The sequence below is a fragment of the Mustela erminea genome, chromosome 14, assembly GCF_009829155.1.
Source record: "Mustela erminea isolate mMusErm1 chromosome 14, mMusErm1.Pri, whole genome shotgun sequence".
Lineage (NCBI taxonomy): Eukaryota > Metazoa > Chordata > Mammalia > Carnivora > Mustelidae > Mustela > Mustela erminea.
In genome coordinates this window covers 7,943,649-7,960,946 of record NC_045627.1, presented here as the reverse complement: position 1 = coordinate 7,960,946, position 17,298 = coordinate 7,943,649, and the positions used below count along the sequence as shown (strand labels likewise).

The 17,298-nt window shown below is 38.5% G+C and overlaps 1 protein-coding gene across 8 annotated transcripts in view; it reads left to right on the top strand.

The window, feature by feature from the left end:
- The window catches only part of ERO1B (endoplasmic reticulum oxidoreductase 1 beta), a 358,900-nt gene that overhangs the window by 322,062 nt on the left and 19,540 nt on the right, over nt 1-17,298 (top strand). For 7 of the 8 annotated variants that reach the window (XM_032313482.1, XM_032313479.1, XM_032313478.1 and 4 more), the window contains exons 5-8: nt 272-354; nt 7,334-7,407; nt 13,980-14,100; nt 14,230-14,276. In XM_032313482.1, the coding sequence (XP_032169373.1) occupies nt 272-354; nt 7,334-7,407; nt 13,980-14,100; nt 14,230-14,276 (325 nt within the window). The remainder of the gene's footprint in view (nt 1-271; nt 355-7,333; nt 7,408-13,979; nt 14,101-14,229; nt 14,277-17,298) is intronic. The other variant, XM_032313477.1, reaches the window with a different exon arrangement.

Below are 17,298 nucleotides of genomic sequence, written 5' to 3'. Positions count from 1 at the left end.
TTCATTTTTATAGCTCTAGATAAATATTGTCAAATTACTTTCCCAAGAGGGTTTTCTTATTTTACATGATCACCAACATACCAGTGGTAATTGTTTTTAATGTCTTTTAGTTGGTGAGGATTTGTGACTCATTTTGATTTCCATTTCTTACATATGTGAGAGGTTTTGATAATAGGATGTATCTGTGTCATCACTGACCAATTGCCAGTGGAACTTGAAATAGAGAGAAAGCTAATAGTTATTACTAAACTTACTATGTACTTCCTTTCAGTACTCAAAAGTGGCAAATGATACCAAAGAATTAGAAGACTGTGAGCAAGCTAATAAACTGGGAGCAATTAACAGCACGCTAAGGCAAGTTTAAAAAATATTCTCTTATTTAGTATATTTATATCAGAAATATTCTGTTTTTCTTGTGATTTTGATGAAACAGTAAAGTTTCAAGTCATTCTCTTTTTTTTTTTTCAAGTCATTCTTAAGAAGTTATTCTTCATCCTAAATTTCATGATTGCTTTGCTTCCTCCTCTTAGTGGATTTGTTCTTAAATTTAAAAAATATATCATCAATAGTGACTTTATCAAAATGTAAAAATACAGAAGATTGTTCTGCTAGCAGGACTTATGGATCCATTCTTCCTGGTTATTATAGTAAAAGGAACTTGAACTTCTAAGTCTTTGGTAAATAGTAATTCAATCTGTGTGTTTTATTTTGAACAGTTAAAGTTTTGATTACCATGACTATTAAGTTTCATAGATTTTTTTTTTCTGTTGACTTTTCCTTATTTTCTCTAAGTAAAACCTGCTTGTGAAGGCCAACATAATTTGTGAGTGGTCTCAGATTATGCACTATAAAATGACTGAACATATCTATAATTGAGAGTAGGGAATGGATTATTACTAATCTTTTTAATTTCCCTATTTGCTTAGGTTGGCATTTGTGTACTATAATTGTTAGACTTAATAAAGTTATCAGTCATTATTTATTGAAAAATTTTAATATAGAAAACTAGAGAAGATAATATAATAAGATATAATAAGATAATAAAATAAATACATTTTATTTATTTTTTTATTTAGTGACTAGATATTAACTTTTTCTACTATGTTTTTAAAAAGAGAGAAATGTAGATAAATTTGAAATCCCCTATGCCCTATATCCCAATTCTGTTTTCTTTCCTTCTTAGAGGTAACTACTGTCATGAATCCATCTATGGTTTTGTTTTTATTATATATATAAAATGATGGTTATTTTACATATGATTTTATCTTTTCCTTATATAAAATAATACTGAATTTAACATCCAAATTTATTTTTACACTGTACATATTGCGTTCTAGATCTATGTTAAAACATGGGAGATTTGTCTCATTATTTCAGCTGATGAATGGTTTTTATCAGATGACTATTACCTATTTTACTTAGCTGTTCCTCTACTGATAGACATTTGAATTATTCAGATTTCTTACTTCTAACAAATTATGTGACCTTGAGTGCCTTGATAATTTTTTTGGCATACAGTAGGAAATTTGGCATGCACTAGTGAGATTGCTGAACCTTATGATGCCCCCATGTACCTGTTCTTGATGTTGCCTGAGGGCTTTCCAAAGTGCTTGTACGGCTGTATACTGCCTCTGGGGCTGAGAACTGGTTTTGGTCTCCGCATCCTTGCCAGAAATTAATAATGTTTGCAGATGAAATAGCATCTCATTTTTGTTTAATTTGTATTTTGTTAATTACTAGTAAGTTTGAGTATTTTTTAATCTGTTTATTGCATATTAGTGTTTCTTAATGAATGCCTACAATATATGTCAAACACTGTTCTAGAGTAGTATTAAGCATATAGTGGTGGACATGACAAATTCTTTTTCTCATGAAGCTTAATCCTCTTTGGAGATCTGCAGTAAAAAAGTAAAATATATAAGAAGTAAGTAAAGTGGTGATGAGTGCCTGGGAGAAAGATAAAGCAGACAAGAATGACAGAGGGCTAGGAGTGGTGTGGATGGGGAAGTGGCACTGTTTTAGATTGGGTGGTAAGAGAAAGCCACAGCAATAATGGGACAGTTGAACAAAGTGCCCATAAAGGCACAAGTCATAAGTCATAATATGGCTGCCTGAGGGAGAAGTATTCTAGGCATGTATAATTGTTAGTAAAAAGGACCTGTGACAGGAGTGTGCCTAGATGATTTGAAGACTCCCAAGAAGGCCAGTGTGGCTAGAGTATAGTGGTCAAGGGCAAAGTAGTAGAAGACTGAGTCAGAAGATGCTAGGGGTGGTGGTGGGGTGGGGTGGAGGGCTTGAAGACAACTACGAATGCGGCTTTTAAACTGAGTGGAATGGAAAGTCGCTGGAGAACTGGAGAGAATGCTTTGAGGCAGCCGGGTGCTAGGTTATATGCTTATTATACTAATCCAGGTAAGACAGAATGGTGATAGCTGTAGAAATGATGAGAAGTGGTCAGATTCTGGACAGATTTTGAAGAGCGAGCTGACAGGATTTGCTGAGGGATTTGAAGTGGGGTATGGAACAAGATAGGAGCTATAAATGACTACAGGATTGGGAAGTAGAGGCCTCTGCTCCAGCAGCGGCCTAGAGAGCAACAGCGAGCACATCGCTCAGCTTTCCCACTTGTTGCCACCTTCTGTGGGGCCTCCGCCTCCTCTGCTGTGCCCCCGGCTTCCTCCTCTCCAGGCTGTGGTTAACCCGTACGCCCACTGGGCTGCACAGTGGTGACCCCAGCATCATGATGAGTGATGATAAACCAGGTGATCACCTAGACTTATTCTGTATACCTCAATAATTATGCTGAGGATTTGGAAAAGGTGTTTATTCCTCATGGAATTATGGACAGGACCGAGCAGCTTACTCAAGATGTGATGAAGACATGGGAGGCCGTCACATCGTAGCCCTCTGTGTGCTCGAGGGAGGCTATAAAATCTTTGCTGACCTGCTGGATTGTATCAAAGCACTGAACAGAAATTGTGATGGATCCATTCCCATTACTGTAGATTTCATCAGACTGAAGAACTACTATAATGACCAGTCAACAGGGAACATCAAAGTAAATGATGGAGATGATCTCTCAACTTTTTTTTTTTAAGATTTTATTTATTTATTTGTTAGAGAAAGAGAGAGAGAGAAAAAACGGGCAGGTAGAGTGGCTGGCAGAGGCAGAGAGAGAAACAGGCTCCTGGCTGAGCAAGGAACCCAACACGGGACTTGATCCCAGGATCCTGGAATCATGACCTGAGCCAAAGGCAGTGGCTGAACCGACTGAGCCACCCAGGCATCCTGATCTCTCAACTTTGACTGGAAAGGATGTCTTGATTATTGAGGATAAACTGACACTGGCAAAACAATGCAAACCTTGCTTTCATTGGTCAAGGAGCATAATCCAAAGATCGTCGAGGTCGGAAGCTTGCTGGTGAAAAGGACCCCTTGAAGTTTTAGTTATAAATCAGACTTTGTTGGATTTGAAATCCAGACAAGTTTATTGTAGGATATGCCCTTGACTATAATGACTACTTCAGGGATTTGAATCATGTTTGTGTCATTAGTGAAACTGGAAAAGGAAAGTACAAAGCCTAAGATGAGAGTTCATGTTGAGTTTGGGAGCATCTGGAGTCCCATTGAAGTTAGCAGTAGAATGTTCTAGGTCTGTGGCCATCTGCTTAGTAGAGCTTTATTGAATGTATCCTCTCAAAATTTTATCCACTTAGTATTTTAGAAATGTCCATTGCTGCATTCCTGAAGTCTTTATTCGCAGTACGAGCCTATAGACTGTTCCTCTTTGAGTGGAGTGTTGTTTGACTTGTGAATGAAAAATAATCTCTTAAACCACACCACTGTTGAATGAAAATATTGAAATTGTATCTGTAAGAAACATTTAAAGAGAAGATATATTAGTTTTTTAATTGGTATTTTAATTTTTATATATTCAAGAAAGAACAGAAGTGATTGACTATTGTTAACTCTATACCACTGTGTGTTTAGAAGAGTAAGGAGCAGTGAGTTTTTGTATCAGAGACAGCATCTACAGTATTGTTCTGTTGGGTAAATCATATGTCTTGGAATTATTTTACTGTCTCAGTAGAATTAACTGTTTTCTTGTGTTTAGTCAGATGATTTCCAGGGAATCTGTGTCAACAGTTCCTTTTAAATACAAATCAATAAATTCCAAAAAACGTTAAAAAAAAAAAAGATTTGGAACTAGAAAACTAGGAGTTGTCGTTTACTGAACTGGGGCTACTTGCAGGAGGAACAAGTTTGATGGAAAATTATAGTTCAGTCTTTGACTTGCTGCATTTGAACTGCCTATGAGACATCTGTTGGAGATGTCGAGCAGGTAGTTAGATCCACAAGTCTCAATTTCAGGGGAGAGATAAAATGTGGGAGTCATGTGTGAATATATGGCACTTTAAAACCATATGACATTACCCAGGAAAGAATATAACTAGAGAAGTTATCCAGGGATTGGGACTTAAGTCACTGTAGAATTTTAAGGTAAAGTGCCTTTTTATATTCTTTGCTGTTGTTTCTCCATGGTGAAACAACATGGGATTGGCATGGGGTGTGGAGGTGGGATAGTATGTACTTTTAAAATGTTATAATTTGGGGGCACCTGAGTGGCTCAGTGGGTTAAGCCTCTGCCTTCAGCTCAGGTCATGATCTCAGGTCCTGGGATCGAGCCCTGCTTTGGGCTCTCTGCTCAGCAGGGAGCCTGCTTCCCCGCCCCCGCCAGCCTCTCTCCCTACTTGTGATCTCTCTCTCCCTGTCAAAAGAATTTAAAAAAATATATTATTTGTAGGCATTCCTCATACAATCTGATCATAATTCTTTGGCTATATGCATTGTTAGGGCTTGTCTCTTAATTTTGCTTATAGATATTTTGTTGAACAGAGTTATTTTTAAATTTTTAAATCCAAGTATAACAGAAATAACAATAAAGTATACAAATGTTAAGCATAAAGGTGAGTTTAATTTTACAAAGCGAACCCAGCTCTGCAACTACTATCCAAAACAATGTACTTGCTGCCCTGAAGATTGCTGTGTGTACTTTTCTGGTCATTACCACTGTCCAAAGTTAACCATGATTTTGAATTACAGTAGCAGAAGTTAATTTTGCCTATTTTTATAAAATAATATGGAATGTATTATTTGTGTCTGACTTATTTTATTAAGTATCATGTTGTGAGAGTCATCCATGTTCTTGGACTTAGTAGTAGCATTTAATTCTTTTTTCATTGGTTTCCATAGTTAAGACTGCACCAAAATGTTCCCATCCTATCATTGATAGTTGGAGTTTTCCACTTCCCAGCCATTCCAAAAAATATAGTGGCGGACATTTGGTGTTTGCATTTGGTGTGCATCTGTGTAGAATATACCTAGAGGTGAAATTAAGTAATACTGCTGAGACATTTTCCAAAATGACTCCTAAAATACATTGCTACTGGTAGTGTATGAGAGCTCCTCATTCCACAACTTCTCCAGCAGTTGGTACTATAACTTTTAAACAGCCTTACTGAAATTTAATTGACATGCAGTATACTGTACCTATTTAAATATGCCTTTTGGTGTTTTGACGAGTGTGTACACATGAAAATCAGTTTAATCAAGATAGTTATTTTGTCTACCACCCTGAGAAGTTTTCTCCTGCTCTTTGGAAATCGCTCTGGTCCTTTCCTTCCTGCCCCTGCATTGCCCACTTCGAAGGCCACTGGATTTAACCCAGCGCCATCTTGACAGGAAGTCCCTGGTAAAGACTAGGAAGTTGTGACATAAATAGCTTGGCATCCATCTTCAAAGTGACTTTTAGAAAAGCTGGACTACTTCCCTTCAACCCACTTATAAGCCAGACCGAGCCAGCTCTGTTAGCATTAGATTAGCCTTCGCCATCTTTTCTGCTGCCGTGGCTTTCAGGCAGGGTTTAGGATGAAACGATCAGCAAAGCATCACCACATAAGAATCCTCAAGGATAAAAGTTCCTCTAAATTGTATTGTTAACAAGAAAATAGGAATTTATGTCACAATTGCTTTGTTCTTGACTATTTTCAAAGAGAAGACTTCTCTAATTAAGTAACATAACTATAGTTACCATCTTAGCCTTAACTAGAACTTGCCTTCTTGCTTTATCTCATCCTGTATTCCAGCTGAGTCAACTATGATACAAGTATTTCCATTAACTTGTATTATTAAGTTAATTGAATATTCCCATAGGAATATGAATTAAATTGGAATTAAATGTGAATGTGAATTAAATTGGCAACATTTATTTTATTCTTTTTAAAGATTTTATTTATTTATTTGATAGACAGAGATGACAAGTAGGCCAAGAGGCAGGCAGAGAGAGAGAGGAGGAAGCAGGCTCCCTGCTGAGCAGAGAGCCCGATGCGGGGCTCGATCCCAGGAATGTAAGATTATGACCTGAGCCAAAGGCAGAGGCTTTAACCCACTGAGCCACCCAGGCGCCCCGGCAACATTTATTGATAGTGGATTTTGTGCAGCCAGCCTTATGTGGACTTCTAATGGTTATGTCACGTAGCGGTTTCTCAAATACAAAATAAATTCTTGACTATGACAGTAACATATTTAGGAACTATGTGATTTGTACTTGGTACACAAATAATTTTTTTACCTTGTTTTTTTCCTGTTGTATAGTAAATAAAGAAGGATGATAGCTCTCTTACAGATGTTGCTGTTATGTATTTAAGACAGAGACGACCTGAATATAGGTTAAAGTGAATATAGGTCAGAATTTATTTGAATGACTGTAATTGTTCCAAGATCTCCAAGTAGAGATCTTGATCTTATATTTTATTAAATGTGAGGTAGTATGGAAAGTGAATGATATGCCATGGTTAAAGTGACATTGGTGCTACCAGTGAATACCATGTAGGAAGGGAGCTCCTAGAAATGCAGTTTTTGGTATTTTTGTCCTATAAATACAGAAGCAGTTTAAGTTAAAGGAATTATGAATGTAAATTTATTTCCTACTTTAGAAAAAAATGATTGCTATTTCTAAGTCAGTTGAAAAGGCTAGGTTGACTTTTGTATTTAACTACATCTCCTATATTTTTGTAAATTAATTTTCTAGTGAAAATTATTATTGAAATAGGGCTCATAGTTTTAGCATAGTTAAATAGAAATACTTCATGGAAGTTAATATCTATATTTTTCAGGTAACTTGTTTATCATTCCTTCAGTAACCACTAATTGAACAATGAAACTAAATTAAAGACATGATCTCAGATTATGTTTTTAATTATATAAGATACAGTGTAACATTTTCCATTCCCAGTTTAAATCATTTTTCTTTTTTATTCCCTCTTTCTCCTAGTAATCAAAGCAAAGAAGCGTTCATTGACTGGGCGAGATATGATGATTCACAGGATCACTTTTGTGAACTTGATGGTAATAAACTATTGTAATGAAGTTATTTTACCCTTAATCCTTTTATAAGAAATGGAAATCAGTGAAAATATAATCAGGTATACCTTGAATACACTGGGTATTGCTGAGTGGATCTTACTATTCATAATGGCATTTATCGAGAGCTTATGTTCTAGCCATGTGCTGAGTGCCTTAAGTACATTATTGCTAATCTTTATAGTTACCTGGATAACTGTGTATTATTTCATGTCCTGGGAAACTGAGTCTCAAGAAGACTAGCTTGCCCAGGATCACACAGTAACAAGAGGCTGAGACAGGATTCAATCCCAGATCTGACTGGATCCCATACCTATATTTTTCACATCATGACACATCATCTCCTATGGACCTCTATTTCAAGCCACTCAGTTTCAGTCCATGAACATATAAACATGTTCACACTGGAATTTTCTGGAGGTCCCAACAAACATAAAGACACCTTGCAATATTGGGGAGGACTCTAATTTGACTTCCCCACAAGCCTTTTGCCAAGAGTCCCCTGGAATAGTGTGAAGAGAGGGCGCTGTTCAGCAGTAACTACCATGACTCTTACTTCAGAAGATAATTGAAGTGACTCAAAAATTTTGATCTAAGGAGAATATTCCCAAGAATTGTGCCGAGTAAACTTAAATCATTCACTTGGCCTCTCTTCACTTTTTACCTTGATATCATAGTTGGTGGAGAAGAATTTGGGGTTCAGGCATGCATGGCTGGAGGCAGCAGGAGTTCCTCAGAACTTGGAAAGCATTCAAGTAGTCATAGAGCTTCCTAGAGGGTTTTAGGGGATCCATCTGTAGAATTGTGCTCATCCTCCAGTCTGCCGTGCAGCAAGTTAGAGTGAGCTGCTACAATAGCACAGCAGATTGAGAGGTTGCCAGGAGGTGCAATGTTAACACCATGGCTTATAAGGTTTGAGCAAGGACATTTTTTGTTTTTCAAAGATTTTATCTATGTATGTATGTATGTATGTATGTATGTATCTATCTATCTATCTATCTATCTATCTATCCAATGTGAGCAGCCAGGAGGGGCAAAGGGAGAGGGAAAGCGAGAACTCAAGCAGTTTCTGGGCTGAGCATGGAGCCTGACTCAGGGCTTGATCTAACCACCCAAAGATCATGACCTGAGCCTCAATCAAGAGTCACACATTCGGGCACCTGGGTGCCTCAGTGGGTTAAAGCCTCTGCCTTTGCCTCAGGTCATGATCCTGGGATCTGATCCCAGGTCTGGGATCGAGACCCGCATTGGGCTCTCTGCTCAACATCGGCTTCTCTGCTCAACGGGAAGCCTACTTCCACTCTCTCTGCCTGCCTTTCTGCCTACTTGTGATCTCTGTCTGTCAAATAAATAAATAAAATCTTAAAAAAAAATTTTTTTAAAAGTCACACACTCAACCAACTGAGCTACCTAGGCAACCCCAGCAAGGATTTTTTTTTTTTTTTTTTTTTTAGTTGACAGGGCACAGCAGGGGGAGCAGCAGAGGGAGGAAGAGAAGCAGACCTCCACCCACCTCCCACACCCAGGTGAGCAGGGAGCCCGTCACAGGACAGACCCTGGGATCATGACCTAAGCTGAAGGTAGATGCCTAACCAACTGAGGCACCCAGGCACTGCACCTGCCGCCAGTAAGAATATTTTTAAGAGATCTGAAAAAAATTTCTTTGGGTATCTGGATAGAATAATGGGAAATTAATAAAATACTCCTGTTAGGATATTTAGAATTGACAAATGTTTCATCAAAGCAAGCTGTTGTACCTAGGTTAAGGATTGATATCACTGCTTACTCTTTAATTTGTTCTCCGGTTGTCATTCTAATTATGCTTAGTGTTCAACATTCACAGTCACTTCTTGCCAGCTTATCATTTTACCTATTTTTTGATTAAAATAAAAAATTTTTAGTGCTTAATTAACAGATTTTTAAATTAAAAATCATTTCTGTGAATATTTCTTATAGTAAATAATGTCAGTATAGGGCGCCTGGGTGGCTCAGTGGGTTGAGCCGCTGCCTTCGGCTTGGGTCATGATCTCAGAGTCCTGGGATCGAGTCCCACATCGGGCTCTCTGCTCAGCGGAGAGTCTGCTTCCCTCTCTCTCTCTCTCTGGCTGCCTCACCGTCTACTTGTGATTTCTCTCTGTCAAATTAATAAATAAAATCTTTTAAAAAAAATGTCAGTATATATTTCTTTTATAGGTATTTAACAAAAAATGCTACTCCATTCCAGAGATCACTTGGTATGAGCAATGATGTATCAGTTACCTCTCATCAATATAGTGTTAACTAATTTTTCAACATTAGCTTATTATATTATAAAAATGGAAGAGATGTCCTACAAGAATTTAGGATTTCATAATTTAAAAATTAGTAATTTTTATATTATGTGTAGTCCTGAAACATATAAACCATTTTACTGGTTGGATTACCACTACTTCTGTATGTGTATGTTTGTGTATGTCCCAATGATTTAAATATACAATTTTTTAAAACACTTCAGAGTAGCTTTAGAGTCATCATCTAGTTATTTCAGTTATGTAAAACCTTTTGATTAAAACAATCTAAAGAATATTCACCCCAGTTTATTGGTATATATCTCTACACCCCTGTTCTCCGTTTTGTTTTTGTTCTGTCTTTATTTGAAGAGAAGATGACCCTTACAGATCAAATAGTAGATTTTTAAATAATTTAGCAGTTTAAGGTAAGCTCCTTTCCCTACTCCTGTTTTGTTGTTGTTGTCGCTGTTGTCTCTATGCATGGCCTCTTCTGCTTCGGGTTTCTGCTCAAATGTCACCTCATCAGAGAAACCTGCTGTCACCTGTCTGTAGAAAACAGCAACCACTCTCAGTTCGAGTGTTGACACTGCTGCCGGCTCTGAGTACCAAGAATGACCAGAGAGTGCAGGGCAGGTTATTTAGTTAATCTGTTTATTGTCCATCTACTCCAACTAGATTGTCAGCTGCCTGAGGCTTTGTCTTTCAGGTTCACTGCTTTATCCCTAGTGCCTAGAACAGTGCCTGGACATGGTACTTGCTCAAAAAATGTTTGCTGAATGAAGTTGTTGGTTCATAAATAACCTATATAGTATGACAGATTTTTACTTTTATGTTTTCCCTTAAAACGTGTTCATTAGGGGTGCCTGGGTCATGATCTTAGGGTCCTGGGATCGAGCCCCACATTATGCTCCCTGCTCAGTAGAGAGCCTGCTTCTCCCTCTTCCTCGCCTGCTGCTCTGCCTGCTTCTACTCTCTATCTCTATGTCAAATAAATAAAAACCTTTAAAAATTCAAAAAAATTTTTCATTAATAATTTTTTAAAAGATTTTTTAAAAAAATTTTTGACAGAGATCACAAGTAGGCAGAGGGGCAGAGAGAGAGGGGGAAGCAGGCTTCCCACCGAGCAGAGAGCCCGATGCGGGGCCCGATCCCAGAACCCTGAGATCATGACCTGAGCCGAAGGCAGAGGCTTTAACCCACTGAGCCACTCTGGCACCCCGTTCATTAATAAATTTAAAGTATTGTCTAAAACAGTAGTTTCCAAATCTGGCTGTGTGTCAGAATTACTTGGGTGCTTTATAAACTATAGGTTCTCCTCACCTGAATATTTTATAATGCATTTTAATAATGCATTACTAGAAGTCAAAGTTAGAGTTGGTGAGGGAGGGTGGGAGGCTCAATCCTGAGTCTACAGCAGTATTTTTTATCTGTGTCCATAAACAAAAAGACTGCACGCTAAGTTGACCTGTGCTATGTTTGAAGAGATATTTGGGTTAGGAGGTGTGGAGGACTGGCTCGCATCCTCGAACATGCTGTGTAGCCTCCTAACTCTAATACGCAATTAAGTGACCATGAAAGAAAATTCATTTGGGGAAAAACGGTATACTTGAAAATGAAGAAAAAGCATTTGTTGAAATTGATGAATTCCCAGAATTAGGTATTTTGATTCCGTGGACATTCTTCGAATCCTTTGGGAATGGTTAGCATGGTCAGATGGAACAGTTTAGGAAGAGCTTTACAAAGGGAGCAAGAAGAGAAAGCTTTGGGGAGGAGGAAGACATATTAGGGGTCCAAAGAGCATTACCCAAATGAATGCTACCGCTGTGCAAATGGAAAGAAGTTGTAGTTTCTGAATAGGCTAATTAAAATCATGTCACAGGTGGCCCCAAGGGAAGCATGGATACCAGCACTGGTGTGTTTGTGGGGGGAACTCAGCCTGTGGATGCTCCCTCACCCCCACTTCCTCATCTAGATGCCATGAAGTTCTTGTCAGTGTAGGTCAGGGCTTGAGAAACATTTTCTTCTGTAAATGGACAGATAGTAAAAAGCTTAGACTTCGTGGACCGTACGGTTTCTCTTGCAACTACTCAGCTATGCCATAATTGCGTGAAAGCAGTGAATGAATGTGGCTTATGTTCCCATAAAACTTTCTTTACAAAAAAAGTATACAGACCACATTTGGACTGTGGATCATAGTTTGCTAATCCCTTCTATAAATTTTTTAAAAATATTTTATTTGTTTATTTGACAGCTAGAGAGAGAGCACAAGTAAGCAGAGTGGCAGGGAGATGGGGAGAGAGAGAAGCAGGCTCCCTGCTGAGAGCCTGATGCGGGGCTCGATCCCAGGACCCCGGAACCATGACCCAAGCCGAAGGCAGCCGCTTAACCAACTGAGCCACCCGGGCGCCCCATCCCTCTATAAATTAACAAGACCCGCCTTTCATGATTTGAAAAAGTATTAAATTTTTAAAGAATCACTTAAACCAGCAATGCACTTTTGATTCAATTAAGGGAATACACATTAAGGACATTGAGAATGTAAGTTTTAAGTTAAACATTGATATACTAGATTTTACTCTTGTGATTTTCACTTCCTTAAGGTATAATGATTTAAAATGTAGTTTAATATCTTAATCTTGTTGTTTTTCCTTATTGGTTGGTTAGTTGCTTTTGTTGGGTTGATATTAGCCTGAGGGTACATTCATAGGTGACCCCACATATGTGTAAACTTACATGCACACACACATTCTTTATACATGTGTACACACCATATCTCAATGAATATACATGCTTCTGGTAGGTTTAGTATTTGTAAATAGATCCGTTTTGTAAATGAGCTTAATCAAGACCACCTCAGAGAAATTAAAAAAATATAACAGAAACTAGTGAGTTATAAAACTTCTGTTTGAACTTTAAAAGCCACACTCCATAATTTGAATCTTTCTTTTTTTTAAGGAAGATTTTTAAAAAATTACTGTTTTTAACTCTTGAACCAGTCCATGTCCTTGGACAGTTTCTGTAAATCCATCTGTAAATTACCTGTTTTCTGTGCCTTAACTTATATAGTGGAATATCTATATAATGGTAGGGGAGAAATAGAGCCAATATTCTTCAGTTCATGTTTCTATTGTCTGTAAGTTAGATCTAACTCGTTTGTGTTCTTCCTACTTTCTACAGAAGTACCAAGTAGTTCTTGGATGGTATGGATCAGGATGCCATTTTCCTCTTAGAGTTATGGATAATCTCAGTTATGGTCACTGAATGCTCAATAAGTATTGTTGGTTAAAAGGAAAATACACTATTAGTAATGAAAAAAAGAGGGACCATATTGTAATGGCCATATTTGGCCCTGTTTTAAGTCAGGTGCCTGCATACTATTGATTTAATCTCATGACATGAAAAGGTAGGACGCATACAAATAAAGGAGTATCTCTGTGTCAACATAGATAGTTCTTTCATTTCCATGTATTATGATATTATGATCATCAACGTGTGAAGCATGATCGTTATACATTTTCTAAAGGTATGAAAGCATGTATTTCCCTTTTCTATCCAGAACGTAAGCCTTGATAATTAAGACCATTTTCTTGATCTTTTGTATCCTTCAGAGACCTCTATTAAAATGTCCAAATAGTGAAGAACTAGTAAAAAGTCATTTATATGTCTTAACAATTTCCCGAAGTTGTGTCTGCTGTATATTGGCTTGAGAGGGCAAAAGTACTGTGTATGAACAGTGATAGAAACAAACCGTAATGTGTATTTGTTTAAACTAGAGCATTGTGTAATTCTAAGATCAAATTTGAATCCCGAAGTTATTGAGCCATTTATTTCATAAGTCCAGAGTAGAGAATAGCAGGAAAATCTCTCTTTTTAGTATACTATATGCTAAAAAAATGTTTCTGAGCCTGTGTTTAGGTAAGTGTATGCATAGGGAAGAAATCAAATCAAGTAGTAGAACAGGTTATGATTCTGTTAGGTCTTTTGGATCCCAGTTGGTTAAAAAGTAGGAATGATGAATGCCTCTCAGAAGGGGAGGGGTATTCTGTTCCTTAAGAGAGCACTGAGTATCCAAAGGAAAGGGAGGAGTTGTTTTTTCCTCTCAGGAGTGTAAGTTATCCCGGGTCAAGTACAATCGTGAGTGTGCTAACCACTCTTTCACTTAAATTGGACATTACTTGAAAAGCATAGCCTTTCTCTGACCTTTCAGTAGTTATGTTTGCATTACAGTGTTACATTTCAGACAACTGGTGACCTGTGGGTGGTTTTGATGAATTGTTTCTTGTTCAGATGAGCGATCTCCAGCTGCTCAGTATGTAGACCTGTTGCTGAACCCAGAGCGTTACACCGGCTATAAAGGGTCCTCTGCGTGGAGAGTGTGGAACAGCATCTACGAGGAAAACTGTTTCAAGTAACTGGAGGGGCTAGGGGAAGGAGGAGGAATGGCTAAAGGGAGGGTAGAGGAAGGGGAGTAGGATTCTGTTGGGAAGAAGATTATGTAAAACCATTTTATGTTTGAGTTTCACACTTGCTTTTTCAGGCCTCGATCTGTTTATCGTCCTTTAAATCCTCTGGCACCTAGCCGAGGTGGGTTTTTCATACATTTCCATGCTTTTAGAGATTATTTTCAAAATTTCTTTGTACCTAAACTTAATCTGAGTAAGTTTTCAGCTATTTTATATTTTCTTTAATTTGATCAAAAGTAAAAGTTTAGTTCATAGTTCAATATCAAGTTTTCTGCATGTTCTATGTAATTGCTGGCGTTTATTGAGTGCCTGGTATGTGTCAGGCCCTAAATAAAAGAGGAGTTTCATGGTAAATAAATCAAAATATATGAGTAATCCATATAACAGAGGCTTCCCAGGAAACTCTTAAAAATCTGGATGCCCAGGCCCTACCCCAGACTAGTTAAATCAGAATGTGTAGGATTAGACCCAAGTGGTGGTGGTGATTTTTTTCGTGTTTTTTTGTTTGTTTGTATTTTTAACCATCCAGATGATTCCAGTACGCAGGCACCTTTGAGAACCTGTGGCTCCCAACGTGCTTCTCAGAGTTAAGTGTGCATATAAATTACCGCAGAGCCTTTTTGAGATACAGGTTCTGATTCTGTGGGTCTTGAGGGAGGCACAGGATTCTAAGAGCTCCCAGGCGATGCCCAGCATGCTGACTGGTCCACACACCATGTCTGAGTGCTGAGGGTGCAGAGTTGTTCAGATACTCGTGATGCCTGCAGCAGAATGCTTTCCGGCAGGGTCCCTGCTTGCCTAACTGGGCTGTTGAGCAGATGCAGTATGGTGCAGAACCAAACTTGACATTTCACTGAATTGGTTTAAATTTAAGAACTGAAGCAGTGCAAAATATTTTTGTCATTAAACAGAATTTTATTATTTTGATAGCTCTGGCCTCACACACTGTATGATTATTGCATTGTAGCACATGTATGCTTTTTACTTTTTAAAACATGGATCCTAGGAAAAATTTTACTAGAAATTCGCCTTAGAAAAAAATAGAAGTTATATATGTGGCTGGTATTATATTTCTGTGGGACAGCATTTTTGGAGGTTAATCAAACTTACTGGGCACATACTCCGTGTGTTGTCAGCAAGGAGCCAAGCCCTGGGAGCAGCCCTGTCATTGACTTGCCATTCTCTTGTTTTCTTTAGACCAGGACTGATTTAAGAACTTGAATTCCCTGGTCTAGTTGTATCTTTAAGACATTTCTGAGACCCAAAGAGACACAGAAAGGTTAACCGAAGGGACTGCCTTCAGATGCTGTCTTATAATGCAGCAAATGTTCTTTCGCAAATCATTCTGATACTGCTGGAAAAGGGAATTGGATCATGAAAAAGGTGTGCATGGTTTCTTCTCCTTTGCCTGTTTTACCCTTATAACTTATAAAAATGGAAACCACACACACACACACACTTATAAAAAAAAATGGAAACAACACAAAAGTTATATAAAGTAAAAAGAGAAAGCTCCCCTGCCCTGCCCCCACACCTCTGTTCCATAGTATAGAATTTGGTAGATATTCTTCGGGTCTTTTTTATGATCACTTCTGGTTTTTCGTTTGTTTGTTTTTGTTTGTTTTTTTATTTTTAGGATTGGAGTTAAAAATTTTTTTAAAATAGTGGTATAATTAGCATACAACATCACATTAGTTTCAGGTGTTCTGTATAATGTTTAGATATTTGTGTATATTGCGGAATGATCACAGTAAATCTTTTTAACCTCTGTGACCATAATTACAGAATTTTTATTTTTGTGATGAGAATTTATACCTTTCAAATACAGTGTTATTAACTATAGTTGACAAGCTATATGTGACAGTCCCAGGACTTACATACTGGTAACTTTTTTTTTTATTAAACTTATTTATTTTCAGCATAACAGTATTCATTATTTTTTCACCACACCCAGTGCTCCATGCAATCCGTGCCCTCTATAATACCCACCACCTGGTACCCCAACCTCCCACCTCCCGCCCCTTCAAACCCCTCACAGAGTCCATAGTCTCTCAAGGTTCACCTCCCCTTCCAATTTACCCCAACTCCCTTCTCCTCTCTAACACCCCTTGTCCTAGAAACTGGTAACTTTTGACACCCTTTACGTGTCTTGCCCACTCTCCATCATCTGCCTCTGGCAACCACCCATCTTTTCTTTGGATCTATGAGCTTGGGGGTTTGGTTTTGTTTTTAGATTCCACGTGCAAGAGAGCACAGTATCTGTCCTTCTCCGGCTGACTTCGCTCTGCATGAGGTCCTCGGAGTCTGTCCATGTGCTTGCAAGTGGCAGAATTCCTTCTTTTTTTGTGGCTGAATAATATGATCACTTCCTTTTAAAGCAGAGCATATAGTTAATTTAACGAAACCATCCCATGCTAAGAAATCCCTCACATCCATGTTGTGACAAATTAGAGACGTGAGACCACTGGAAAGAGCAGCACTTAGGAAAAGACAGAGGCAGAGAGAGGGGGAGGAAACCCGTCCTAAGAAAGAAGGGAGACGGAGACCAGGTGAGGGGAGGACGGGGGTCCTGGTTGCAGGTGAGAGGTCCATGCAGCAATCAGGGCACTCGGGCTGATGCTGTCTGTGATGCTATTGGCTCCGGGCTCTTCAGCCTCTCAGCCTGGCTGCGCGCTCCTGCTGAGCTGAATGGTGAGGCTCTCTGGCCGCCTCTCCCACAGCTTTTGAAAGATGGGACCTTTCTTTCCAGAAAGGAAACCTGGGCTCAGAATCCCACATCCAAAGCCGGTAAAGGCAGAGCTGCTGTGGCCCCCCGAAGCCCAGCCTCCGGCTCCTTCCCACTGTGTGGGCAGCTCCGTGGCACCCCGGTAAGGGTTTCACTGACCCCAGTTTGGGAAATACTTTTCTTAAGGTGCGTGTAGGTGGAGGAGCAGTAATTTGGAAGAGAGGAGAGAGTTGTGTGTACAATCATGAAAGGAGTGCCTGTGTCCATTTGTTAATTACTGAATCTAGTGATCTTTACGAGTAGTTTTTGATTTTTTTTCTGGTATTATTTACTGTATAAGACATATGAAGATCTTGTGCTTTGGGCCTGTATTCTTATTAAGAAGTCTCATTTGCAAGGTGACTACACCCTGACCACA